Consider the following 27669-nt stretch of genomic DNA (forward strand, 5'->3'; position numbering starts at 1 on the left):
CACCACCTGTCATCTCAGTTCTCAACTGTTTTTAAAGTAAGGCGTGTTTAAAGTGCGATGCTGCGTTGGGTTGATTTTGAATGGCCGTTGATCGCAATTCAAGAAGTTTGGCCCGGCGATGGTGTTTGTAATTTCCTTAGGATGCGTACAACACAAAATTTTAATTCAATTTTACTTTTATCTCATAATAAGTCGTGCCAAGCGAGTTTTTACTCAAAATCAGACTTTGGCACACCCATCCATTAAATTTGGCTAAAGACTCAAAAGTTTGTAAAAAAAAAAAAAAAAAACAACAAAAAACTAAAAACATTTTAAAGACTCAAAAATAGAAAATGATCAACCAGGGCTGTCTAACGTTTTTTTATTTGGGCCAAGTCAAAAATATGAATGTTCCGAAAAGTTGAGCCACAATTTATTGATAAAACCCATTAAACTCCTAAAATATCAATAGCTGTTTGTTTCAGCATTCATTTAGTGCTTCTTAAAATTACATATTTTATTTTTCACATTGATCAATCCATCCAAGATTTTGATAATTTTGTTTGCTTTTTTAAAATAAGAATCACAGATTTTGTGGTGCTGATTTAGAAAATCTTTTAAAATATAAGATGTTAAGTGTGACTTTTGATTAATCGCCGTATTGATTGGTCACGTACTATCGCTATTTGGAGAAAAGAATTGCAGAAAAAGTAAAAAAATACGTTGATTCTGTGTGAATTTTTCAGAGTAGTTGTAAAACTGGATGGAGGTCCACAAAAAAGCCACAGCGGGCCAGATTTGGCCCCCGGGCCTTCAGTTTAACACATCTGGGCTGAATGGCAAAGCAAAGCAAATGTAAAATATTACATTTTATTTGTCAATGTCCAGGTAAAAAAAAGAAATTCTTCACCAAGATATTTAAGCATTTTCTAATTGGAGAAAAATAACAGTTTTTGAATCCTTTCAACTTGAAGAATATGATCAAGACATTCCTGCTTTAAAGCATCAAAACTTACAAATCAAATTATCTTTCCACCAGAAAGTGACAAGAGCTTCGATAAATAAACCAAAAAACTCATTATTTTCACAACTTTGAAAAGTTTATTGCAGTTGCAAAGCAGATAAATAATATAAATCAAAAATAAAAAAAAGGAGAAAGGACAATTTTAGCGAATAAATTACAAGCATACAAACATAAAGGTGATAATAGGCAGTTAAAATCTATCAACATGTTTAATTAAATGTGACTTTAAGGCTTCAGGTTGACTCACCGTATCCAGACGTGTTTAACTCTGTGGTTTTACCCAAAGATGAAGTCGAATCACCTCAGGATGTTTGTTTGACATGGCAGCAAATTGAGGGACAACAGACTGAAAGATTGATCTTTTTCATGCTACATGAAACATGATCAAAGCATCTTCAGTAAAAAGGGGTTTGAAAGCTTTTTGAGTTTATTTTTAAGGACAGGGTTCATTCTGTGTGCCACAAAACTTTGGTTTGGATTTTTGGCAAATTATTGGGCTTAAAAAAGAAAATACAGCATTTGGTTGAGTTACATCTGCTGCAGATGAACTGAGCCATGAATATGTGTGTTAAATCACTCTCCTTAAAGCTACAGTACACAATCTTTATTGAAAAAAAGTTTTCTAAATATTTGTAAAAACTGTCATCTTGTCGTAACTGTTTGCTACGAGACAGATAATCTGTGAAAATATCTGCCACTCCTGCCGAAATTCATCACTTCTGACCAAAAACAACCAATCAGAACTAGGAGGGGGGGCTTAGCGCTGTCAATCATCCCTGTGTAGTCCTTACTGTAAATTCCAGTCCAGAAAACTGTTCAACAGTCATCATTGGTGCTCATGCTAACTAGCCTTAGCATTCAGAACAGGCTATGCTAGCTGCAGCGTAGAAGATAGCAAGGGGAAGATTAGCAGCGCCACATAGAGGATGATTGACAGCACTAACAGCACCCTACTAGCTCTGATTGTTTCTAGTTTGCACAGGGAAAATGTTCGCAGATTTTGTCTAATTACCAAGATATAGGATAGCTTCGACAAATATGCAAAAAATAATAATTTAAAAGTAATAACTTTTACTTTTAAGACAGTAAAAAAAATAAAAAAAATAGCAGTATTTTTTTATTATTATTATTATTTTTAAAACTTTCCAGAGTACCAGAACTCTCTGAAGGGGCCAAACCACACACCTTTTTTTTAAAAGACATTGTGGCAACACAGGGATGCACATGGAAATACATACAGTAGTGCCCGCACTAAAGCGCTTTGGTCTGATCCGTTAGGACTCTGCTTGGACTCGGTCTGCCACAGACGACAGCGTGGAAAGGCACAGAGGAGACAGGCAGGAAGAAAACAAACGGCCATGCGGGGCTGGTAATGTGTCGATTACTTCCTCAGAAGTTAAAGTCGTAGTTAAACGTCCCCTTTGGAGTGTTTGCCAGCCGTCAGCCTCTCTCGCTCTCGGTGCCGCTGAATGGCTCGCCAGATCCGGCACAGCACTCCACCGCTGGGCGGGAAGAAAACAACGGTTCGAAACAGAAATACTAGATACAAAACACTATTTTCACATTTTGTCAAGCTTCAGACTCAAACTTCTGTGTTTTATTGGAATTTTACATGATAGACCATCATAAAGTTGGAAGTGGAGGGGAAAATGATCCCATTTTTCCTGCCTGTTTTAACTGTACATGTGTTTCTGTTGACAATCTGTTTTATTTAGATAAAACAAAGTATTTCTGAATTTAAAAAGTTTCATCTGACCCAATCTCTAATCTCTGTGATACTCCCTTGAACAGATTAGGATAGGTGTATAAGATTTGTGGGTACCGTAGACGAAGAGAGCGGAGGTCATCTTTGTTGACCTCGCTCAGAATGTCAGGCAGTGTGTACTCCTCCATCACAAACTGCAACACAAATTCACCATCAGACTACTGTAACGGCGCAGGAGAAAGCCCAAATACTCCTGCTGCTCTTCTACCTTGTCGATGGTGTCTGGGTCCGCCCCCTGCTCTTTCAGCCAATCAGTGAGCTGCTTGTCCGGCTCGTGGTCCGCGGGGACATGAAGGATGGACGGAGGCGAAACGTCTGAAACATGAAGCACAAACAGCTTGAACAGAAACTTTAACTTATTTTTAATTATCTTTAAATCTTTCATTCGTTGATTTCTGCTTTTCTTCTTCTTTTGCTTAAAGCAGAGATATCAAACTCATTTTCATTTTAGGCCATATCAGAAACCTGAATGTTCTTAAAGGGCCAGAATATATTGATAAAACCAATTAAACTGTTAAAACATCAATAGTTAGCTCCTCCTGCAGGATTTTGATTGTTTAAGTGGTTTTTGCAATCAAAATGACAGATTTTGTCATTTTTGGACATTTTTACAATATTTGCGCTAATGAATGATATTAAATGTGACTTTATTGCTCGCTGTATCAATTACCAGTAAAAGGCTGGTAATTGGTCAAAAACAGAGTTTTTACATGATAGACCAGAGTTTTTGACCAATTTTGAGAAAATTTGTAGTAAAAAACAGACAATTTGTTTTTTTGTGTGAATATTGCAGATTTGTGAAAAACTGGAAGGACTTGTTGATGTAATTCAGTCTAGAGGGCCACATAAAAAGCTACGGCGGGCCAGATTTGGCCCGTGGGCCTTGAGTTTGACACTTGTAGCCACCCTTTGACCTTTCTGTTGTTGTGATTGCTGTTCCTTTTACGTCTGCAGGATCTCAAGTTATCTTCTTTTTTTTGCCTGGTTAACTTCCTTAACTATTGTCATTATTCATTCACAAAACAACTCCCATCAGTTACACAGAGCTTTAGTTAATCGTCAGTTGATCTGTCAGATTTTTGTCATTCCCAACCATTGTTCTCAAGGGGAAACAGAAAATCGCCAACGTTAACGCCCTAAGTTTCAACAAACACAACATCACAGGTAGATAAATGATAAAATAGAAAATGAAATTAACTTTAGTAACAAGAAAAACACAATTATACCATTTGGCAAAGATATCAAAAGCTAATAAAACAGATTAAGACCGAAACAATACTTAATTTTCTTCAGATTGAGAAGTTTATTCATATTCTCTTATAACACTGCAAAAACACAAAATCTTACAAAGTATTTTTGGTTTAGTTTTTATTCCAGATATCTTGATTTAATGTTAATAACTTGCAAGTAACATTTCTGTGAAAATTAGGAGCTTGTTTTTAGTAAATCAATCCTTCATATTGATGAAAAAGAGGTAGATTATTTCAAATATCTGCCTCTTTAGATATAAGAGAAAATATCTTGATGTAAATGAAATAATCTGACAACAGCACCAGCATTTTATTCCCAATATTAATGAGTTATTATGTAAAATAAGCTCCTATTTTTTGCTGTAAAGTCAGTTGTAATTTAGTTTTGTCTTATTTTAAGTGTATTAAAATATTTGCACCAAAACAACTTGGTAAGGTTTTGTGTTTTTTCAGTGTGTTTGTTTGAAATATCTCTGAAACGGTGCGACACGGATCAAATCCCTGCAGCGTGTCCTGATAGTTTGCTTGCTGGAGTTTTGCCCATGTCCTGCTGACAGAACTGGATGTACAGAAACAGGTTTACAAGCTCGACTTGCTCACACGCCTTTTGGCTCCGCCCACGTTTCCTGCAGGGTTGACGGAGATGGCCTTTCTAACCATAAATCATTTTGTAACTAATTTGTTGACGCTTGGGGGCATTGTCCTTTTGAAAGATCACTTTAAATCAATTGCTGTTGCTTAATTGTTTTTATATATTTCTGTTTCGTCATAAAACCCAACCATGTCAGAGTTACTAATAAACCTTTAGATGTTCTAAATATTTATCTTTGCATCAAAAGCTATGATAAGTTATGCTATGCTAAATGTGTCTTTGTTTCTATAAAAGTGTGTGAGATTCGATTTTTGGCAGGTGCAAAGAGAATAATTTGGTTAGGAAAGCAGCCGTTAACTCGTCATGTGCAAACAGGATGTAAAACCAATAAATATGAAGAAATATGTATTTATCTGTGCCACTAAAGGTGAGTCAGTTTTTTCACCTGGAGTTCTGTGCCTGAGTCGAATCAGCTCCAAGTCATGAGTCCTCTGCTGGAGCGTGGCCTTCAGGACATGCTGGTACTCCCTCTCCTTCTGCAGCAGCTCCTCCAGCAACCTGCAGCCACAGCGAGCCGACATGTCACCAGAATGTGTCACCAGAGACAGGCAGACGACCCAAACAGGTTCTGGGTCCTCTCCAGCACCACTTCAAGTAAACTGATCAAATTATCACTCAATATTTCAAAACTACATCATTGGATTGAACAAAATATAAAGTTAAGTGGAGATTTTGGTATTTTAACAACTGAAATGACAACAAAATCTAAATCTGGCAAAATAAATTTTTTTCCAAATCAAAAACTGCAGGTGTGTTTCTGTGGCTGGGGAATTTTTTATTAAGACATGTTTGTTTTTCCTTCAGTAGGTAGAAAATCCAGAAATGTTACTCAAGTAGGAGAAAAGATACTTCATAAAAAACTAACTCAACAAAAAGTAAAAAGGGCAGCACAGTCACTTTGGGTTTTCCTTTTCTTTCTAGGCACAATGATTGTTAAAACAGTAATGAAAACATAAATTTTAAGCACTTTAAAAACAGGAAAACCCATAAAAGATATTAAAAAGTAACTCAAACCAGAAAAAATGAGCCCAAAAGCAGATGAAAACAAATGAACTTTATGTTCAAATATTTTCATTCAAGATTTTCTTCTTCTCTATGGAAGGAAAGTTGTGCCAAGAATGTAAATTATTCCACATTGGGTTGCCTCCGCTTCACCGAATACGAGGTGAAAAATCAGAAACTGTCTTTGTTTTATTTATTTTCCACGAACATTGTTCACACATCATGACGTGTCAGCAATTTTGTTTTATCATCCAGGGGATACGGGACAGAATGAACTTCTAGACTTCCTTTTCCCGAAACAAAAGACGACTTGTGTGACACAACTTGTCAGTACAGGCTTGTAGCATCGGGAAACACTGTTACTTTGAAAACACCATTTATCATCAGATAATTCCTTCAAAATCAAAATGAGCCTGCTTCCTGAAAACAAAACAAACATCTGAAATCAACACTAGGTGCTTTTTTATTTCATGTCATGGAACCAAACACTGACTCAAACTTCCCAGGAAAAAAAGCAGATATATGTGTTTTACATCAAATACAGCAATATTTTTCTGCTTCAGGATGCAAATGCAAACCTCTGCGTCCAAACCAGACACGACCAATGAACCGTTTTATTAAAACTGAATCACTTCCAACAGATTAGCAACACAATGCAATATATCATCACCTCAGTTTTAATTTGCTTTAAAGCGTTCCTAATAACCAACATAAAAACTTTGCTTTGAACTGTGTAAGTAATTATCCAGCAAATACAAATCATATAATTAATTCCTGATTGCTCAGATGTGTCTGTTTGGTGTGTGGCCGTCTGCGGCTGCAGAAGCAAGACAAATATTGAAAGGATGTGCCAGGCATTTAATTAACATTCAGTTTGAATTGGTTGGATCTGAATGAAGGACAGGGATGTTTCATGCTCCTTAGAGCTAATTTTGAGACTTTTTGAGATGATTATGATGGAAATTAAACATCTACATGAATTATAAAGAACGGCTTAGGAAGGTTAGCTTGATAACTCACTTAATAGTAAATATTAAATGACTTTAGACGACAAAAAATTTTTTATTTCTTGTTAATTCGCTGATCAGGCTACAAAAGTATTGATTCAGCAGGAAAAAATCCAAGAAATTGAATATTTTAGGCTTTAGAAATCATGAATTTCAAACAAATACAATATAAAACGTCTGCAGAAAAAGTTGTGCAAATTTAAGGTAAAACTAAAAGTAATTTGATGCATTGAAAACACATTTGAAGTTTAGAAGACCCCAACAAACGGTTCAGTCTGTCTTTCAGCTTTGACTGTCCTGAGGGGAAAAGTTTCTGGTTCTCTCTGTCAGTACAGATGATGAAATCGAAACTGCTCCGTTTCATCACAGACCAAGTTGGCACAGTGTTAAAAGAATACAATCTTTGTTGCATTGATACACTCAATTTCAGGTTTTTATTGTCTCAAGACATAATTAAAAACATTTCTAAAAGGTTTTTCCCATTTTCTAACATACCTAAAAACTCATGAATCTTGTTTGAAAAACTGGAAAAGACCAATATTTGTTTATGTCCTGGTGGATAAATGATGCATTTGAAGGAGGATGTATTTTAGCCAAAAATTTACTAGACAGACAAACATCTGCATGATAAATCATGCAAACAGAAATTATTTATCAAGTGATTAATCGATTTAGCTTTCATTGTGACAGGCCAACACAAACACTGAATTTACAGTGTTTGTAAATTCAGTGTTTGTTAAATTTACAGTAAACTTACAGAACATTTTCAAATTTAAAATTTTTATTTAAAATTTTGATTTAAATTGTTTAAATTTGCTAAATAGTTTAGCAAATTTAATAACTTTTGTTTGTAAAATTTGTTGAGAAAAACATGCAATTTATCACTACAAATTAAAATCAAATGACGCTCTAGGAAGTTGCTCAGCTGGCATTTGCTTTGGGCCGGCTCATGCTTTGGGCCGGCTCATTCTTTGGGCCGGCTCGTGCTTAGGGCCGGCTCGTTCTTTGGGCCGGCTCGTTCTTTGGGCCGGCTCGTTCTTTGGGCCGGCTCATGCTTTGGGCCGGCTCATGCTTTGGGCCAGCTCGTTCTACGGGCCGGCTCGTTCTTTGGGCCGGCTCGTTCTTTGGGCCGGCTCGTGCTTTGGGCCGGCTCATTCTTTGGGCCGGCTCGTTCTTTGGGCCGGCTCGTGCTTTGGGCCGGCTCGTGCTTTGGGCCGGCTCGTGCTTTGGGCCGGCTCATTCTTTGGGCCGGCTCATTCTTTGGGCCGGCTCGTGCTTTGGGCCGGCTCATGCTTTGGGCCGGCTCATGCTTTGGGCCGGCTCGTTCTTGGGCCGGCTCGTTCTTTGGGCCGGCTCATTCTTTGGGCCGGCTCATGCTTTGGGCCGGCTCATTCTTTGGGCCGGCTCATGCTTTGGGCCGGCTCATTCTTTGGGCCGGCTCATGCTTTGGGCCGGCTCATGCTTTGGGCCGGCTCATGCTTTGGGCCGGCTCGTTCTTTGGGCCGGCTCGTTCTTTGGGCCGGCTCGTTCTTTGGGCCGGCTCATGCTTTGGGCCGGCTCGTTCTTTGGGCCGGCTCGTTCTTTGGGCCGGCTCGTTCTTTGGGCCGGCTCGTTCTTTGGGCCGGCTCATTCTTTGGGCCGGCTCATGCTTTGGGCCGGCTCATGCTTTGGGCCGGCTCATGCTTTGGGCCGGCTCATGCTTTGGGCCGGCTCATTCTTTGGGCCGGCTCATTCTTTGGGCCGGCTCATTCTTTGGGCCGGCTCATGCTTTGGGCCGGCTCTGTGCGTCACACTGCATCATTCATACATTCATGAGATGCTTTTGGGAGTCTTTGCCATCTACTCTTGACATTCTACATTAGATAAACATTTTTCTCATATTACTGGTTTGAGATTATCTGTGGAAGTTTCTACAGACGTTTTGTCATTTCCACCTCATTTGAAACCCGAAGCTTGTGCTTTCTGATCGTACCTGTTGGTCTCCTGCTTGAGCCGCCCCAGCTGGGCGTTGAGAGGGACATGCGAGCGCTGATGTTCCTGGGCGTGGCTGGAGTTCACCGTACTGGTGCTGCTGAGGACGGGGTCCGGCGTGGTTCCCGGGTCGTCGGAGGTCGGAGCTAAAACGGGACCGAATACGGCTTCCTCTTCATCCCCCTCGTCCTCCTTCTCCGCCCCCTCACACTCAGAGGCTGGTCCAAAGTGGGTCTGCAGCTCTGGAGGCCAAAACCAGCCATTTTGAGTCAAATATTACACCATAAAACCAACGTATTTATGGCAACATCAATCAATCATAGAAGAATTCACTACTTGTTCTGTAGCTTGAGTAAATGTTTCAGTGTTTACTTTAAAATGACTAAGTTAATCTGAACTGCATGATGAATTTGCCGTTAGAAAGACAGGAATGATAATAAGGGCAAGGTACTTTTATCCGCAAAAACAAAGGAAAGACTTGATCTTAACAGATAAGAGCTGCCCAGTTTCAGAGTTTAAATTTTAAAAAAACAATCCAACCCCACATACATTGGGTCTGAGCCCAAAGTAAACTTGATATGCTATTTAAATACCGTCTGTGCACTGGCTTAGTGATGTAACCGCCCCTGTTTTTAGCTTCTGATTAACATTTTATCTTCATGTTGTGGCTTTTCACCTCTACAAACAAGAATATAACATGATTTAGTACAATACTGGGGAGGAAATATCTGGAATTCACCATTAGAAAGCAGCAGGAGTTTTAAATTCTCCCACCTGGAATGAGGATGGTGATGGCAGCCTGCACGGCTCTGCGGATGATGTTATCCATGGCAAACATCCAGTGAGGTTTGATGTGATGATTACGCAGAACCTTGTTCACCTGGGAGCATCAGAAACTTTCAAAATAGTGCAAAATATACCCATGTCACATGTCTGAAATCTTAAATAAACCAAGAAATTCCAGATTTAGCAAGTCTTAGCAAACATTGCATCTAGCTATGACACCCATCTATCTAATTTTCTGTTTTTATTACCCCTCACGTGTTTTTAAAAATGCAATATTAGGTGTTTTTTTTCTATAATCTCATGATGTTTCATGGCAATCTGTGAGATTGTGCTGGTTCTGACCGAGTCCTGAAAGCCAAAAAGCACCAGCTGGATCTGGTTGATGGAGTTGGAGTCGAAGTCCAGATCCAGCTTGAGTTTGGAAATGGTGGCTGCCATGACGCGTCTTTCCGGAGAGTGAATAAAGTCCCGCAGGATGCAGATGATCTGCTTGATGTGCTCCAGGGAGAGCAGCAGCTCCTCGCTTCCCTGGAATCACAAGTTTACATCAACAAACGAAATGCAGTAAAATGCAACACTTACTGACCAACAAACATCACTGAAAAGCCTGAATTTCATGCAATTAAATGGGCTGGATGGCAGGACTCTTAAAAAAGACATGTGGCACCCCCTAGTGGTTATTTAAGAAAGTGCAACCTTTTTTTACCCTATGTTACTAAATATAAAACGTTTTGTATGTCAGAAAATTATTTCTGTTGGTCAACACAGAAGTTAAATTTTTCTGAGAATTCTGAAAAAAACGTCAGAATTTTGATTTTTTTTAGTAAAATTTTGTCTTTTTTTCCCCACATAATTTTGTTTTTCTTTGAATTTTCACTTTTATAATCAGAATTGAAACACAACCCCCTGAATTCAAACTATTAATCTTAGAATTTGGAATAATTCTAGTAAACTCTGAGGAAAAAAAGTCAAAATTTTGAGGAAAAAATGTCTGAATTTTAAGAAAAAATTCAGAGCTTTTCCTTTTTGAGGCACTAATACTTTTCTGTTGAAAACTGCTGTAATTTGATTGATAAAATATTAGTTAAGTATACAACAGTTATTTTCCAGGTCCCTCTGGGCCACATGAAACTTTACGGTGGTCAGTATTTGGCCCGCGGGCCTTGCGTTTGATGCACGTGGCTTCATGTTTCATGCCCACACTGACCTGGATGTGGTTCTCCTTCAGGTTGGAGATGACCTTCTCCTGGTCGTCATTCAGGACCTTGTAGAGAATAGCTCGCCTCTCGCTGTCCTTCTTCAGGAGGAAGAGGCCGCTGTCCCTGTCCTCCGGTGAGGGCGGGACGCTGCGGTCCTCTGAGACTGAACTCTCGTCTGGGACGCTGCAAGACAAGATGATTTACAACAGCCTCGGTTTCAGTTTACTCGCAGATGCAATGCTCTCCTGGCGACTGTGTGTGCCCAGCCGTCCTAGATGAGTCAGCATGGCTGGACGCAACCCCACGGTGCTGCGGACGACACACGATTTGTGTGTACACAGCCGCAGCTGAGGATCACAAAATAATCAAGCTTTGTTATATTGATGCTGTAAATGGCAGCAGAGCACAAAGACTCCACCTGGCCTCCAAACATGAGCACAATTATTTACTGAGCTGGTGAATTCCTGTGATGATCAGGCTTTAATTCTTTATTTTTATGCTTTTAAGAAAAGTCCAGACATTGGTAGTTTTGTTGGATATGAATTAGTCTGTTCACCACCTTTCATTTCATACCTATAACCAAACCATGTGCCAACAAGGTTTATGCAGGTTTCACTCCCCAAAATACAATTTAAGACTTTTTAAGACCACCAAAAATAAAGTTTAAGACCTATATCAGGACAGAAGTGTAATAATCAAATGCAAAGGCTCAAAACTTTGACATTTCTGGAATCTTTTTGTGACTCTTGGCTGCAGTTTTGTGCTTCTCACATGGCACCTGGCTTTGTCACCAGCTAGCTGGCTAGCAAGAATTAGCAGTAGCCTTAATCACTTTCTCACAGAAGACAATGAGTGAAGCTATCTGCACACAACTCAAATTTTTGCCTGATAGAAACGTCCAGCGAGAAAAAAACCTACAAAGAATATATCATGTCAAATAGGCCAGCCGTAATAATATTTAAAACCTGTGATCAACATATTTAAGGCCAACTTATGCATTTAAGAGATTTTAAGAATGCCTTCAATGGCTTATTTATTCCGAATCAGTTTGTTCTTCTTGATATGCAAGTAAATGGATTAATTAAATAATCACAAACTTACAAACTCCCAAATATTATTTACCCTTAGTTCTATTTTACCTTGTGAAAATCATGTTTCACTTTTTATATATCCATTAATTATGGTTTTGATTTGCATTTGAGCTAACTGACTCTAGATCAATATGAAAGTTTGCCACTGATCAAGCCTTGGTAGTAAATATAATTCAACTAAAGTTATGTGATTACATTTTCTTTTAAGGAGATTGAGCAGATCCAGGAAATGCACTTTAACCTTCATGTTGGTTGTAAAAGAAGGTAAATGAGCTTATGGTCCCTACGACGCTTCCCAGTGTCTGATGGCTCTTATTCAGACCAGTTTACAGAAAACTGAAAGTAGAAAACTTTGCACTGTGGCAAATAAAACCTGGATGTCATTATTTTTATAAGAATAAAGAACATTATCATCAGCGTAAAGGAGTACGAATCTATCCCACATTTTTCAAACAAAATAAAGAGATCCTAAAAAAAAGCCTTGAGGCATACCTTTTGTGACGACCACAAATAAGCCCCTTATTTTTGTATATTCCTACTATATTTTCTCTCAGTAGAAAGTAATCATCTCTCATTTTATAAGACCTTATTTCTCATTTTTAATAGTTTTTCAGGGATGCTGAAACTCTTTTGAACCTTTTTCTCTGGATTGTTTTCTTATGCATTGGTATGTGATAGATAATCAAATGAATGAAGATTCTATTATTTTGACTTTCTCTTTCATTTTACTCACATTTTAAACCTTTTTAAACCAAAAAGCAGCCAAAGAATATAGATAATAATTATACAAAATTCAACTTCAGAAAGTTTGAACAACTTTTGATCACTTTTAAAGTTTACAAGAAGGTCAACCTCAGGTATTCTGGTATCTAAAGCATCTTTGTGATTTAACTCGATTCTACCCTCACCTTAGGTAGTTGGAGCTGGAGGTTTTGAGGTTTTCAGAGCCAGACGTTCTCTTCCTGTGGAAGAAAACGTCATGTTTGGAGTCACAGTCTGGACTCACTGAGCCGTGTTCGCTGCTGCTGCTACCGGCGGCTTCGCCCTGCTGCTGCGCCGGAATGGAAACGCTGTGGTTGTAGTCTGAAAACATGCAGGAGAGACATGTTGGCATGAAAAATAAAGGTATAGAAATGTACAAAATGTTTCAGATGCAACTGAACTGCCCAACAACTGAATGCAGTGTGTTTATCTGTCTCCCACCTGATGGTTTGAAGGCAATTTTGCTTTTTTTGCCCTTGGTGGTTTGCCTGAGGAAAATATCCCTGAGCAGATCTGCAGCGATGGGTCTCTTATTAGGATCAGGCTCAAAGCAGCGCAGGATGAAGGACTTTGCTTCCAGGGACAGAGATTCAGGAATCTCTGGGTGGATTTTAAACATTCCCACCTGCAGCAGAAAGTTAGTTTTTAAACACTTTCATTAACAGGAAGTGGAAACATCTCAAAGATGCTGTCTCTGCACGGCTACCTTAAACATGGCCGCCTGTGGCTCTCCGAGCTCGTGAAACGGAGGTTTCCCAGTGGCCATTTCTATGATGGTGCATCCCAGAGACCAGATGTCAGCCGGGGCGCCGTAGCCTCGAGGGCCCTTATCAATGATCTCTGGAGCCATGTACTGCAGAGTACCTACAACAGACCAAACAAACATTTCTAAATAAAAAAACCTCTATTGTAGGAAATTGATGTTTTCAGCATGAATTCGGTTCAATTCTGGTCTAAATCTGAACATCTTTGTCTGTGATTAATGCTGTTGGTGAACAAACAAACACCAGATGAGATAATTAGCATACATTGAATTTTCCCTGCATCCCAAAGTTCAGAGCACGTTTACAGGAACAGCCATAAAAAAGAGCCGTGGGAGACGAGCAGCAGAAACAGATCAGCAGACCAACAGACCTGCTAATGAAAGGTAAACACCCTTCTGCCTCTGCTTGATTAGCTAATCTAATTACACACCTCTGTGGCTGCAGGAGGAGGCCAGATGGCCAATGAATGTGTATGTCCTCACGCTCGCATGCTTGAGTGTTTCCATAGAGGCTGACAGAGGCTCTTGACATTTGGAGGGTCATTTGATATTTACTCTCATAGCATGAGCCAGCAGCATTTCAATTACTCCATTTATTTATTGCAGACTGATTTGCTGTCTGTGCAGCCCGACGTATAACTGCCTGCTTGGTTTTTGAGTCAATTTGTTGATTTAAATGAAGAATTTAATATATTTTTACAGATTTATTTTAGCATTAAAGTAAAGTTAGCTGTAGTTCTGTTATCTTTTTAAGCTTACGTTGTTAAAAAACTACGTAATATTTTTGCAGCACTGCAAAAACCTAAATTTTTACCAAGTATTTTTATCTAGTGTCCAGCACAAATACCTTCGTAAACACTTGAATAAGACAAAACTAACTTAGAAATAACTTTTCAGGAGAGAATTTGAATAAATAATTCCTTAATATTTAATTTAAAAGTATTAGTTCCCCTACCAGATAAAAATTTGTTGTTATAAATGAAATAATCTGCCAGAGGAAACAGTGATTTTCAAAACAATAATAAGGAATTGTTGGCTTAAATCAAGATACTATATTCTAGTGTATTAAGACATTTGCACTAAAAACTAGAACAAAAATTAAGATTTTGTGTTTTTGCAGTGAATTTTTCTACCAGCATTGACTCAATTTATTATGTTTATAATAATAAACATTATAAATGTAGGTTTTATTGTTTACATATGTAGATGCTATATGAGTGGCATCAGTGATGTCAGCTGTAGGAGGTTTATTATCTCATAAAATAATATTTCACCTCCAATAAATTTATTTATAATACAAACTGTTTCTGGTTTTCTATTCTCTGGCTTATTTCTGTCACAAGCGTCGCCGGAGGTGTCGCAGGCTACCTGTAAACGTTTCTGTGCAGGGATTTACTCCGGCCAACCGTTTGGACGTTCCAAAGTCGGAGATCTTCAAGACGCCGCTGTAGGTGTTTACCAACACATTGTCTCCCTGGAGAGGGTAAAATGGAGGTTAATTAACATTTTTACTTACCTTAAAAGAAACATTTTTTGCCTCCTGTTGTTTTTAAATGACTAAAATAAGCAATTTAATTAGTAATAGAGTGCCATAAGGCACTGTTCCCGGTCTGTTAATTAATTGTTCTTCTCAAAACTTTAATATCAAATTTAAACCAGAATAACTTTAGTTACTAAATATGTACAGTGGTTGCCACATCCCTCAGACAGAAAGAAGAATTTAACAAGAGCTTGTTAAAAATTTGGCGAACCTGAAACAGAAGCTGCGTTTCCATTCTCCATATAATTCTGCAATTTGACATTTTGGGAAAAAATGTGCTTTGTGAAAATACAGCAATTAAAAAAAAAATCTTGGTTATGAATAAAATATTTTGATACTAGGATAAGGTGTTTTTTTATTACCACTTTGAAATTACTTTATTTCATAAAACTGCAATGGAAACACATTTTTCGCGTCACCTGAGTCACATGAGCAATAACAGAATGTTACTACTGGCAGAAACCGTGAAGAAGAGAACAACAGGAAGTAGTTATTTATTACACAAAAAAACTTACTCATGTGTGATTTTAATTACGTTTCTTATTTAATAGAAACACTGCAATTATGAAATTGTGTTTTTTTTTGACATTAGTAGAATACAGACCAGGTTTTGAACTCCATCATTAACCTGCCACTGCATAAAATCAGTTTCTCTCTGCTGAAGAGTTGAAGCTACCCCATATTTATCACCATTTTGTATTTGACTACTGGCACCTTTATATCTCTGTGGACAATCTGGTTCTCATGCAGGTACCGCAGCCCCTCCAGGATCTGTCTGGTGTAGAAAATGATGGTCGCTTCTTTCAAAGGTCCCCATTTTGACCTTAGCAAAGCAGACAAGCTTCCTGAAAAATGAAAACAAGTAATGTCCAACAATCTGAAAGCTTAAAGAGGTCACCTTGTTTCATAAGAATCGATCTAACAGTGTTTATCCTTCAAGGTGGGGCAACAGATTCTCTCCGGTGCAGATTTGTACCTCCAGGCACCTGTTCCATGAAGATCTTGATGTATCCGTTCTCAGAAACCGAGCCCAAATACTGAACGATGTTCCTGTGCTTCAGGTACTTGTGAAGGGCTATTTCTTCATGAAGTGGCTGCGAGTATCTAAATCACAGAAAGGGAAGAACAGAAAAAGACTGAATGCATTTTGATTTTTGATTTATTACAATTTATATAAGTTTTCTTATTGTATTTATTTTTGTACAATCAGAAAACATGTGTATTAGGGGTACACCGATTCCATCTTTAAAAAGCCTGACGTGCCGCTAAATGCAGCAAGAAAGTTGGCAACAGTGGGGCGACTGCAAACGTTCAGGCTGTGGTTGATTGTTAGATCTTTGCAGATAAAATCGTCAAATAAGATCAGCTTCACATGTAAATATCAGTCGATCTCCAAACATTAAGGAAGTCGGTGCCAGTAAATCAGTACACTTCTAATATTTTGCATTTATTATTATGAAAGAAGATTAGAGCCACTGCAAAAAAGAAAACAAAATTTGGGTTCAATCTCAGAATACTAACTTTAATCTTCTGAGATTAAAACAGTTTTTTATTATGAAGCACAAATATGAAAATTTGGGGCGATATTGATTGATATCCAATTTTAATACTACTGTTATGGCCAATAACCGGTTTTTGTCAAAATTATATAAAGCTCTGAAAAAAATTAAGAGACCATTTAAAATGATCAATTTCTTTACTTTTACTCTTTATAGCTACATGTTTGAGTAAAATGAACATTATTCTTTTATTCTATCAATACAGACATGTCTTTGAAATTACAAGCAAATATTTAGTATTTATTTGCAAAAAATTAGAAATGGTCAGAATAATAAAAAATAATAAAAAGAAACAAGTTCATATTTATTTAGAAACAACGATACTAACGTTTTAGTTCAGGAAGAGTTCAGAAATTGATATTTGGTGGAATAATCAAGATGTTTCAATGGAGGTGAAACATCCTGACTACTTTTTATGTCAGATTGATTCAGCATTTTTGGCTTTATTAATAATAGTTACATTTAAAAGACTCAGTTTTCATAAATTGTGCCGGTGTCCTACCTGCTGTCTCTCTCAGGGATCTCTTTGATAGCGATCCGGACCTGGTTGCTCAGGTCTCTCCCAGCATACACCACTCCATAAGTGCCCCGGCCCAGAACCACCCTGTCTCCGTTCTCGTCCGTGTCGTATTCATACTGAAACACAGACATAAGCACAAAAGTTGCACCAACAGAACATTGTTTTACAACAGTTATGAAGCCACAGACTGACCTCCAGCGTGTCTCCATCCCCCTCTCCTTCCAGCTCCACGGCGTTCCCTGTACCATCAGAGATCATCTCTTTCACCAGGGAGCAGAACCTGATCCACCCCCACATGAACCCACATTAAAACTGTTATTTTGGGGTTTTAGACTCTAGATTAAGACAAAAACGCTGGCAGAACACTGAAGTCATCTCTTATTCCTTTATTTTCATGCTTTGCCAAGTTTTTATGTAAGTCTTCATATGATTTCGACTGGAAGGGTTTCAGATCAATATTCACATTTCTTTTGCTGAATAAATAAGAAAAGAGCTAGATAAATAACAAACTGATGCTTAAACAGAAATGGGGTAAAATATTGGCATCCATCAGGGTTTTTTTTTTGTTTTCTCCTGAATTTTTAAAGTTTCTTTCAAGTTTCTGCAGATTTCACAAACGTAAATTTAAGACTTTTAAAGACTTTTAAGACCAGCATGGAAGAAATTTAAGACCTGATCACAACAGAAAATCACAACTAAATGAATCAAAGTGAGCCAATGAAAATGGACATCATCTGGCCAACTGCTGAAAAATTTGCACCTACTCACGATGGACATAAAAAAAGCTAGCTAGCTTCACCCTTTCTAACGAGCTAGTTAGCTAGCAGTGAGCAAGAAGTAGTTGCAACTTCATATAGTCACAGAAGATGGTTCCGTAAAGCCTTGCAAAAAATTAAACTAAAACTACATAGAATATAAGATAGGACAAGCTAGCTTTATCCTTACTAGCTAGTTCATTAAGTAGCAACAAGCTAGTTAATTTAAGACATTTTAAGGCCTTAATTTTACATAATTTAAGATTATTATTTTTTTAAGATTTGCAGATACACTGTTATCAAGAGAAATTTCTTTAGCCGCTCTGGAGTGTTTTGGGGGCCTCAAGCCTGAATTGACAAAACATCTGAAATAAAATCTGTGCAGTGAGAAAATTTTTTTCTTAAACATTTATACAAGATTACAAAAAGTCTGGCAAAGATTTTAGGTAGTGGTTTAAAAGTTTTGCAAAGTTTTGCAGCTCCACACAGACACATCTAGAGGTGAGTGTCCTCACCGACCGCACTGCTCCTCGGTGGAGAAATAGATCTGGAAGTCGTCAGAGTTGTCATGGACGTAAAGGAAGCAGCAGCGCTCGTCAAATTTGCTGATACTGCAAATGGAGCGAACAGAAAATGTAATTTAAGAGTCAGTTGAAAAATACAAAAAAAAAATAAAGATAATGTGGGGAAAAAATAGATTGGGGAGGATATTAAATTCTTAATTCATGTCAGATCAGATTTTTGTAAAACGTTCAGCAGCAGAATTCGCCTGGTTAAGTTACCATGAACAACCATGAGTCCCATTTTCTCTGATACTTCACTCTGAGTCCCTCTACATGTTTTAGCAGCGTCTCAGGTTGCACTACTTATGTAGCTGCTGTTTTAAAAATGTAGGAGGCGATTAGGTCACATGGCAGGATGCCCAAACTTGTAATTAAACCTGCAACTCCAGGTGGCAAAATCAGCGTTCAATTCACACATGCTGGAAATTATTCACACATTTCCAGGATGCATGTGTCAAAACAAAGAGGCTGCTTTTGCTTATCAAGACAGTTTATAATAATAAATGTTATTTTTGGAGTTTCAGTGTGAAATTAAAACAATCACACTCATCATGTTCATGAATTGTGCGTACCTAATGCCTTTAATGGACGTTGCAGTGAAGTTCCACTCATGGATTCCCTTCTGTGGAGTTTAAAATGCATAATTTATAATTCATGCTGAAATAAAAAATAATTGAAACTGAAATAAACACATATTGAAACCAAAGTGCATGAAAATTTAGCGAAAAACAACAAATTTTACCAAGTGATGAATCTGAAAGTGATCATTTAAAATGTGTATAATTCTTACGCTTTCAACAGGAGAGACATGCCAGATGGAAACATGTTTCTCTTCAGCTTCATTGTTTATGGACACATAGGAAGGCTGGTAAACTTTAGTTGGCTCCAAAATCAAAACCTACAAAACACACAAAAATATTAGGATTTATTATGTTATTTTAAATCACTCGCTAATGATGTTTTTTTTACATTAAATTACCAGAATAAATTCAAAATAATATTTTTATGACTATTCTTGTAAAATTCTGACTTTATTCTCAAAATAGTATGACTACATTCAATATAAATCTACTGTAATACTGCAAGCATAAAGTGGAATGAGAATTTTAAAAAAGTAAAAATTATCAGAAAATGCAAAAATGAATTTGTACAAGAATAAAGTCAAAATATTATGACTTTATTCTCTTCTAACTTTGGCTTTATTCTTGTACAAGTTTATTCTCGTAATTTTATTTTAAATTTTCTCAGTATTATAACACGTCTGTAATTCTAAGCATCTGTTGCTACAATTACGTCGAGCAGGAACAACAATAATAATCAATTTTATTTATAATGACCTTAATATGTAAAACTTAAATATCAAAATGTGTGTATTTTAAGTTTATTGCTTAGTTGTTTGTACAGGAAACCGCAGTCTCTTGGTGGTTCCCTGCGTTGCCTCCACGATGATGTCCATCCAGAAGTCAAGTCTTTCTCTTTGGGGCGAATGCTCCACTGCCTGTTTTTTAAACCTCTGGATCAGCTGCAGGTTCTGCACCACTGACCGCAAATACCTGGAAGGAAACAATTAAACAAATCAAAAATTAATGAGGCCATCAGTAATCTCCTCTGAATGCATGCCATTATCCTCTGAATGTTGGTGATAGAATATCTAACGGCGAGTTGCAGTAAGAGTAAAATGAAGCGCATATTGGAAATGATTTTCTTGAGTTGGACTATTCTGTTATTTCTAGATAACCAAACTGATTTTGTAGTTTTGGCAAAACCAAACTACTGTTACTGCAAAAAAGTATAAATATTGTTTGTTCTGCCATTAACACAAGTGCCTGTAAGTCATATACAGTTTAATTAGTAAATAATGTAAAAAATATAAAGATTTCTTATTTAAAAGAATAATGATAAAGACCTCCAAATAGTGTAGAAGTTTGTTGGAGAAATTGTGATATTATTAATCAATTATTTGTTATTCTCATTGATCTTTATAATGTATCTTTAATTGATGCTTTCCTTAAAGTTAATCTCATTATAGAATTAAGAATGTTTCTTGTATTGTTGATTTACTCTGATTCCTTTCTCAGAAGGCCTCACTGACAGAGAGCAGAAACAAAATCTTCCTGCAGGTTTACCTCTTGGTGAAGAGCTCTGCTTCAGTTGAGTTGCTGGCCTCCAATAAAACCATCATTGCTAAGATCACTACATATTTTATTAATCTTTGTGCCTGGAAGGACGTTATCTAGTACAGAATGATTGTGTGTTAGTTAGTAAACATTTGATGCTGTAGCTGTTTGCCCCCTCCCTTTAGAGCTACAGCGTCCTTGTGATTAGGGATCCTAGAAACAATAAAATAGAGGAGCAGACAAAATGTGCTTCAGAGCGGTAGGAGATTGTAACTGAAGCACATCTCTGTCCGTTCTCCTCGCGAGTGAAAAAGAATCTAACTCTTTTGTCTTTTCTGTCTTTGTTAATGTATGTTTAACAGGTGTTAACCCTAACAAAGTTCCTATGCAATAGGTTTTACAAAAACAAAATGATTTGATATCCTACAACTACAACCACGTATTAGGACCATTGCACACAGCAAAAAAAAAAAAAAAAAAAACTAAAAAAGGAAAATTATCTGAGCCTGAAAAGTTGAAAATTTGATAAAAAAATTTTTTTTAGATAAATCTCAGAAATTTTCTAGAAAAAAAATTGTGAATTTCAAAAGTTGGTTATTTTTCACTTCTGAGTTTCAAAAGGCAAACATTTTCTAATTCAGAAATGTCCATGATTTTTTCTTAAATATTTCTGATATCAATTTTAAAGTTTCTGAACTTTTTCTCTCAAATTTTCAACTTTTGGAGGTCAGAAATTTCTTTGATTTGTTTTTTGTTTATTTTTTCAAAATTTAAACTTTTGGAGCCCAGAAATGTTCCTGTTTTTTTTTTTAAAGAAAATTTCTGAACTCAATCTTAAAATTTCTGAGTTTTTAGTGGTTAAATGGCAACTTTTTCAAAGTTTGTAGAAGATCCACAATTTTTTTTTTCTCCAAAATCTCCCTCCGTTGATGTTAGCTTAAAAAAACTTTGATACTGTTAGCATTTTTCTGTCTATTTTCCTCCTCACCAAACTTACAATCAGAAACGTCTTTATACAAGGAAACTCTGAATGTAGAAAATGGAAACTAGATTAATTGTTTCTGCTGCAGTGTGAGGCGATACCATAGCGGTGGCTTCAGTTTGAACAGTTTCTCAGCTGCTTGAGTAGCTTTGGGAATGTCGCTAGCCAGCATGCTAACGGTGAAGAACTGGCCCACGTCCCAGTAGTTGTTCATTTTCTCCAGGGAACCTTTACGCCCCAGCAGGCTGTTTAATCTCACACCTGAAAACAAAGATAAACCGTTACCGTATTCTCCGGACTATAAGTCACAGTTTTTTCATAGTTTGGCTGGGAGTGCGACTTATACTCCGGAGCCACTTATGTGTGAAATTATTAACACACTATTATATCATATCATATATTATTTTCACAATAAACTGCAAAAGGGTGCTCTAGGCCTGTGTTGATAATATGTGTGGTAGAAGCTACCTTTGGAGTTAGCAGGGTTTTTTACAAGCAACACCAAAGATGGAAAATTTAGTGATTTGGAGTGACACGGATGGTTTGGTAAACTTGTTAGCATGTTATTCATGCCACGGTTATGTGAATAACTCTTAATATGTTATGCTAACTCACCAGGCACATTCTCAGTTTGTTGTTTATCGTGTAACATTAGCATACTGTACAGTTATTCAGCCTGTTGTTGCCTCTATTCATTTTTTTATTTTAAATTGCCTTTCAAGATGACATGTCTGTTCTTGGTGTTGGATTTTATCAAATAAATTTCCCCCATAAAATGCGACTAATATATATTTTCCTTCTTTATTATTTGTTTTATGGCTGGTGGGACTTATAGTCCAGAGCGACTTATAGTCCAGAAAATACGGTAATAAAACCACTAATCTGGTGAGAGCAAGACACAAATACAACACAGCTTTGATTTAGCCCAAATACTGGCCACTTTCACCCTGACAGCTCAGAAAATTAAAACAAATGACACTTCAACAAAAGAAAACACCACATAAGATCTTAAAGATTGAGTTACATATCAATCTCTAAATTTGTGCTTTACCTAACTTTGGGTAACCAGTTTGTTATTCAATTAAAATTAATTAATTTGCCCTTAGGCGGAAATGATAAAAGAGATATTTTGTAAATATTTCAATTATATAAATTGTTTTCTGAAACAAGTAAAATATACGTTTTTAAATACACAAATTTGACGTTAAATTTGAGTAAACAGATTGTTACATAGAAATGGCAAAAGAAGAATATTTTAATTATATCTTTTATTGCTTTAGAGAAAATGATAAGTTCAAATACACAAATTATGAGTTTTAAAATATATTTATCATTTCAAATGGTAAAATAACATATTTGAATAGAAAGGAACATTAATTAATTTAAATAATCTATTTATGACTAATTGTGGAGATAGTCTTAAAGTTATGTTTACTCTCCTAATCTAATTTAATTGTAAAAACTGAAAGACAATTGTTCTACTTATTTTATTTTTTCCTATCTGGAGCAGTTGACTATTTTAAAATATGACAGATTATGACTAAAACAACTTTCTGTTGGTAAATAACGTTCACCACATTTCTGAAATCAGATAATTGTAAAATTACTAAAAATCCTCTTATTTTCAAGTTAGTGACCATCTTTTGCATCCAAAAACGTAAAGAGTCTAACAAACCATTTTAAACACAGCTGAACATCCACACAAAAAAAAACTGTCATCAGAGACTAAATAAAATAAACTTTTTTTTTATTAAAATCATCACATTCTGTGGCTCTAGGAAATAAATGAATGGGATTTCATGGCACCTATTTTCCTCAGTTCAATGGAGCTTTCAAACTGCTGGCCAGCGACGATGAGGAGGACAGCCAGATTAATGCCAGAGTAGAGGGTGGGCTGCAGTTCAAAGCCCTTTCTGTACCTGCAGACGAAACAAAACATATAAATTGATTCTATGAATCAAAGAGAACCATTTTCAAAATGAGTCAATTCTCACCACTGTATTGCATTGTCTCTGTTCACAGTGTCTTTGCAATCTGAGTCGAGGAAAATGTCCTTGTAGATCCGACCACAGAGGCAGAACATGTCCGGGGCGGGATGTTCGCTCGTCTGCAGCACCTGGAGCATCACCCTGAGCGCCTGCTCCCGGTCGCCAGGACTGTTCCTCCTGCAAACAGTCGCACATTTAAATATAAAAGCCCGTTCAGCCAGGTGAGATTCCTGACAGTTATGATCACTTTAGATGACTCCAAATTAGTCATCGGTTTGTCAGTGGAGGAATATTATGGAAGGTTAATAGATGGATCACTTGTTGGAGTGAAGTTAAAAAAATAAAACATTTGTAGGTGACCAGTCTAAAATTTCCCAATGTCATCAGCAAAGTGACAAATGGAAGCAAATACAAAGACACTAAAATAACCATTGATAATAGAATAAAAATGAGTCAGAATTCTGAGATTAAAGTCAAAATTCAGAGAAAATGTCAGAATTCTGAGATTAAAGTCAAAATTCAGAGAAAATGTCAGAATTCTGAGATTAAAGTCAAAATTCTGAGAAAATGTCAGAATTCTGAGATTAAAGTCAAAATTCTGAGAAAATGTCAGAATTCTGAGATTAAAGTCAAAATTCTGAGAAAATGTCAGAATTCTGAGATTAAAGTCAAAATTCTGAGAAAATGTCAGAATTCTGAGATTAAAGTCAAAATTCTGAGAAAATGTCAGAATTCTGAGACTAAAGTAAAAAATTCTGACGTAAAAAAAGTTAGCTTTTTTCTGAGGCACTAGTTCTCTTCTGTATTTTTAAGAACTGCAAAAGAAATCAAAACCAGATTGTATAGGAAGCTTGAATTTTCTGCATGTCAGTCTGGCCTTTAATGCTCCAACAAGTCACAAGAAACCAAACTAAAACAGCCAAACTGCTTACAGAGAACACAACATTTCTTTTCAGTAAAGTTCAAACTATTTTGTCACAAAAGAAAAGCATAACATGGGTATTGTTTACCTATTGAGAGCAAAGGCGTAGTGGAACTGGATCATCGGTTGGGTTGCCAGGTCACAAGTAGGCAGCGTCTCAAGAGTCTCCACAAGCTTAACCATGGCGTCATAATCCTGTTTATCAGTTAAAGTCAAACATAACCAGGTAAAAAATAAAATCTTTTCAAAATAAATATTTTCACAGAGGATTAAAAAGAATTTGGCGCATTGTCATTTGAGTACCTGAATGTCTCTGTAGGAAAACAGCAGGTTCATGACGATGTCCTGCGTTAGGACCTCGGTGTTGTCCATCCGCAGTTTGATTCGGGCCAGCTCCTTGGCCAGCTCCTCGCCCTGGTACTTCTCCCTGGCTTTCCGGATGTCATTCAGCAAGGTGTCCTTAAAAGACGCGCTGAAAAGTTAAAAATGGCTGATAAATATCACTTCAATTGAAATGGGAAGTGAAAACTTTAACCGTTATTACAGTTAAAGTATTTGAGGAGTTTCAGATTTTTTGGATTAGGATTTATTGGAGAAGTTATAATGTGTTACTTTTATCTACTGTAGAAAACTGTCTGAGCACCTTAGAATAACAAGGTAAAGTACAGATGCCAAACTCGAGGCCTGTGGGCCAAATTCGGCACACCATAACTATATATGTGGCCCTTTACCATACACATTGAACTTTAAGATAACAGTTGTCCGCTTAAATATTATTTTACCTGTCAAATCAATTCAGTTTTCATTTGTCTAGAATAAATTACACCAATGTGAAAAGACCTTAAATGTTATAAAGCACTCATTAAAAGTAGAGAAAATTATACAGATTGTTTTCGGGTGATTTTATCAGTAAATTCTGGCACAACCAACCCAAAAAAATATAAATGAGTTTGACACCCGGGGGCTAAAGCTAGTGGCTAGTTAGCATCATTGTTTACCTTTACTGCACAGAAAAGGAATTCATGCTGTTTAACTTTTCCTGATGCAATATCAATAAAAATGCCTAAGTTGGGCTTTTTGTGATGAAATATTGTTTTGAAAGTTAATTGCTTTTAGGATAACATGAGTTCAGTTTTTCACTGAAATATTTGTTTTTCCTCAGCAAAAGAAATGAAGCTCAGTCCAAATGGCTTGAGAAGATGAAGTCTATAGCATCAATATTGTGAATTCTGGCCTCTGTTACCATTTTATTTGTGCAAAATCACTGTATAAATAAATCTTTTGAGTGTAGCTATTTATTGTAATTGGAGGAGAGATGTGTTTTTGTTCCTGTCTCACCATGATGTCACATGGATGTCCTTCAGGAGGCTGGTGAAACGGTCTGTCAAGGGGACACACAGCGGCCCCAACAAGTTGTCCCAGCTGGGCTGCATGTATTCGCTAGCCCTGCGCTGTGCGTCGCTCTCACAGCACATATACTCATGATTAGGAGTCACAATGTATGGGATGAAGTAGTAATTACCGCTCGAAGCCTGGAGGATGAGAGGCGGCGATGTTTAAAAGATAATGAGGAAATAACAGACGAAGCAGTAGCTTTCAAAAACCTGCAACTGCAGATGTAGTAGAGCTACAGTGGAGGTAAACACTCAGAGTGAAGCGTCGTTTTAATTAGCACCTCACTAAAGCAGGGGTGTTCAAACTTTTGGACACTGAAGCCACAAAATTTTTTGTACTTTTCTTCTTAATTATTGTTGTAAAAACTATTTACATTTTCTATTTTTATCTGCCAAATGAACAACAAACTAAGCAGAATATTCCTAGTCAGATTTCTGCAGATGAGAAATTTTTTTTGTGTGTTTGAAACAAAACGTTTTTCAAATCTGCAGATTTGGCATATTTAAAAAAAAAGATAAATCTTTAATCTTTTTTTGATTCCTTGTCTTTTTCAAGAACAGAATGTAGCTCACTCTTGCTTTATTTAAACAAATTTATATAAATTTATGAAATAAAACCAGAAGTAAAAACCTGAATACTTTGTGTTGCACCCAAACATTGTTTTTAAATGTGGATTCTCATCAGCTGCCTCAATTGGCAAACCAAATTTATCCAGGACATTTCTGAACATATGTAACAGCTGATATTTAAACACACGGTCACATCCCTACATGTGAGGACATGGAGCCATAAATCATCACGTTTCACACGATTGGCTAAGAAAAGAGCAAGTTCCAACATGCGAACAATGTTCCAGACAGAAATGGACAGTCGGGTGATGAAGCCCGTTTCAGATCAGAGTTCCTCAACAAACATGCAAAATGATAAGGGGGTTAGAACCACAAGACGCTTCACAAAGACACAAAACATCACAGGAAAATGAAACGCAAAAGGAGAATAAAACTGATTAAAAGCCACTCTGAGCAAATTGATCTTTAGATGCTTCTTAAAATAATGAACAGAGTCACGACAGCGCCATGATGGAGGTAACGTATTGCTCTGAAGGGTTGGTAACAGGCTTTAAAAGAAAGGACCAAACATTTTTAAAATGGTAGCCAATGTAAAAAAATTAAAACTGGAGTGATTTGATGTTTGTTTCTTACTAATTATGAACTGCATGGAGACTGTTGAGGTCTTTCTTTTGCAAACATAAAAAGGATGTTCCAATAATCAATAAGTAGAAATAAAAGCAAGAACTTTCATCTCTAGTTCAACTTTACACACCAAAATTTTAAATATTTCTTAGCTGAATCAGTTTTAGATATTCTATTGGCTTAAAAGAACAATAGATCTGAATATCATCAGCATAGAAATAAAAAGACATGCCTGGAACGGCCTGAGTGTCCGGCGTAAAGGGAAGTAAAAAAATATATATAAGAGGTCCAAAATCTGAGCCCTGTGGTATCCCACATGGCAACCTCTTGTATTCTGAGATTTAAGCTACATAATGTAACTGCAAGTAAAATCACACGTAAATAAGTTTGTTCACAAAATAGATTATTAAAAATCATACTACGGCATGATCCTCCAACAACTTCCTGTTGTCTTCTTTTTTTGTTGCAGTTTTGTGAAATACACATCCACTTCATCCTAGCGCAAAAACCTTTTATCAAAATTGACATGTTTCTGTTAAGTTAATTTGCTCAATGAATCACAGCTCTTAACTGCTTTTTCAGTACAAATATGTCCAAAACTGTGTCAATACTCAGCCAATGTTGAAAAACGCACTGATTCCATTAAGTCAGAAACAGAATTAAAATCATGTGAGTAAGTTTGTTCACGCAATAAGTCATTAAAAAATATGCTGTGCCATCATCCTCCAATCACTTCCTGTTGTCATCTTCTTCATAGTTTCCGCCAGTAGCAATATCCGGGTACTTGATCACATGACTAGTGTGATACAAAAGAGTATTTCTATTGTAGTTTTGTGAAATACACTCATCCACCTCATTCTGGTTCTAAAACTATTTAGCAAAAA

The 27669-nt window shown here is 36.8% G+C and overlaps 1 protein-coding gene across 2 annotated transcripts in view; it reads right to left on the bottom strand.

Annotated features, from left to right (window-relative positions):
• Positions 1-1068: 1068 nt before the first annotated feature.
• The window catches only part of map3k15 (mitogen-activated protein kinase kinase kinase 15), a 31845-nt gene continuing 5244 nt past the window's right edge, over positions 1069-27669 (bottom strand). For both annotated transcript variants that reach the window (XM_055059403.1, XM_055059402.1), the window contains 26 exons: positions 25536-25729; positions 24501-24669; positions 24286-24392; positions 23282-23452; positions 23094-23206; positions 21389-21548; positions 19591-19741; positions 18979-19086; positions 18761-18810; positions 18141-18236; positions 17063-17150; positions 16853-16986; positions 15768-15895; positions 15506-15636; positions 14620-14725; positions 13195-13352; positions 12930-13113; positions 12635-12809; positions 10644-10818; positions 9779-9964; positions 9425-9530; positions 8652-8892; positions 5056-5168; positions 2977-3083; positions 2826-2902; positions 1069-2505 (listed from right to left, as the gene is read on the bottom strand). In XM_055059403.1, the coding sequence (XP_054915378.1) occupies positions 2412-2505; positions 2826-2902; positions 2977-3083; positions 5056-5168; positions 8652-8892; positions 9425-9530; positions 9779-9964; positions 10644-10818; positions 12635-12809; positions 12930-13113; positions 13195-13352; positions 14620-14725; positions 15506-15636; positions 15768-15895; positions 16853-16986; positions 17063-17150; positions 18141-18236; positions 18761-18810; positions 18979-19086; positions 19591-19741; positions 21389-21548; positions 23094-23206; positions 23282-23452; positions 24286-24392; positions 24501-24669; positions 25536-25729 (3522 nt within the window). In that variant the 3' untranslated portion in view covers positions 1069-2411. The remainder of the gene's footprint in view (positions 2506-2825; positions 2903-2976; positions 3084-5055; positions 5169-8651; positions 8893-9424; positions 9531-9778; positions 9965-10643; positions 10819-12634; positions 12810-12929; positions 13114-13194; positions 13353-14619; positions 14726-15505; positions 15637-15767; positions 15896-16852; positions 16987-17062; positions 17151-18140; positions 18237-18760; positions 18811-18978; positions 19087-19590; positions 19742-21388; positions 21549-23093; positions 23207-23281; positions 23453-24285; positions 24393-24500; positions 24670-25535; positions 25730-27669) is intronic.

This window comes from Poeciliopsis prolifica, unplaced genomic scaffold (assembly GCF_027474105.1).
Source record: "Poeciliopsis prolifica strain line A6 unplaced genomic scaffold, Auburn_PproV2 SCAFFOLD054, whole genome shotgun sequence".
Lineage (NCBI taxonomy): Eukaryota > Metazoa > Chordata > Actinopteri > Cyprinodontiformes > Poeciliidae > Poeciliopsis > Poeciliopsis prolifica.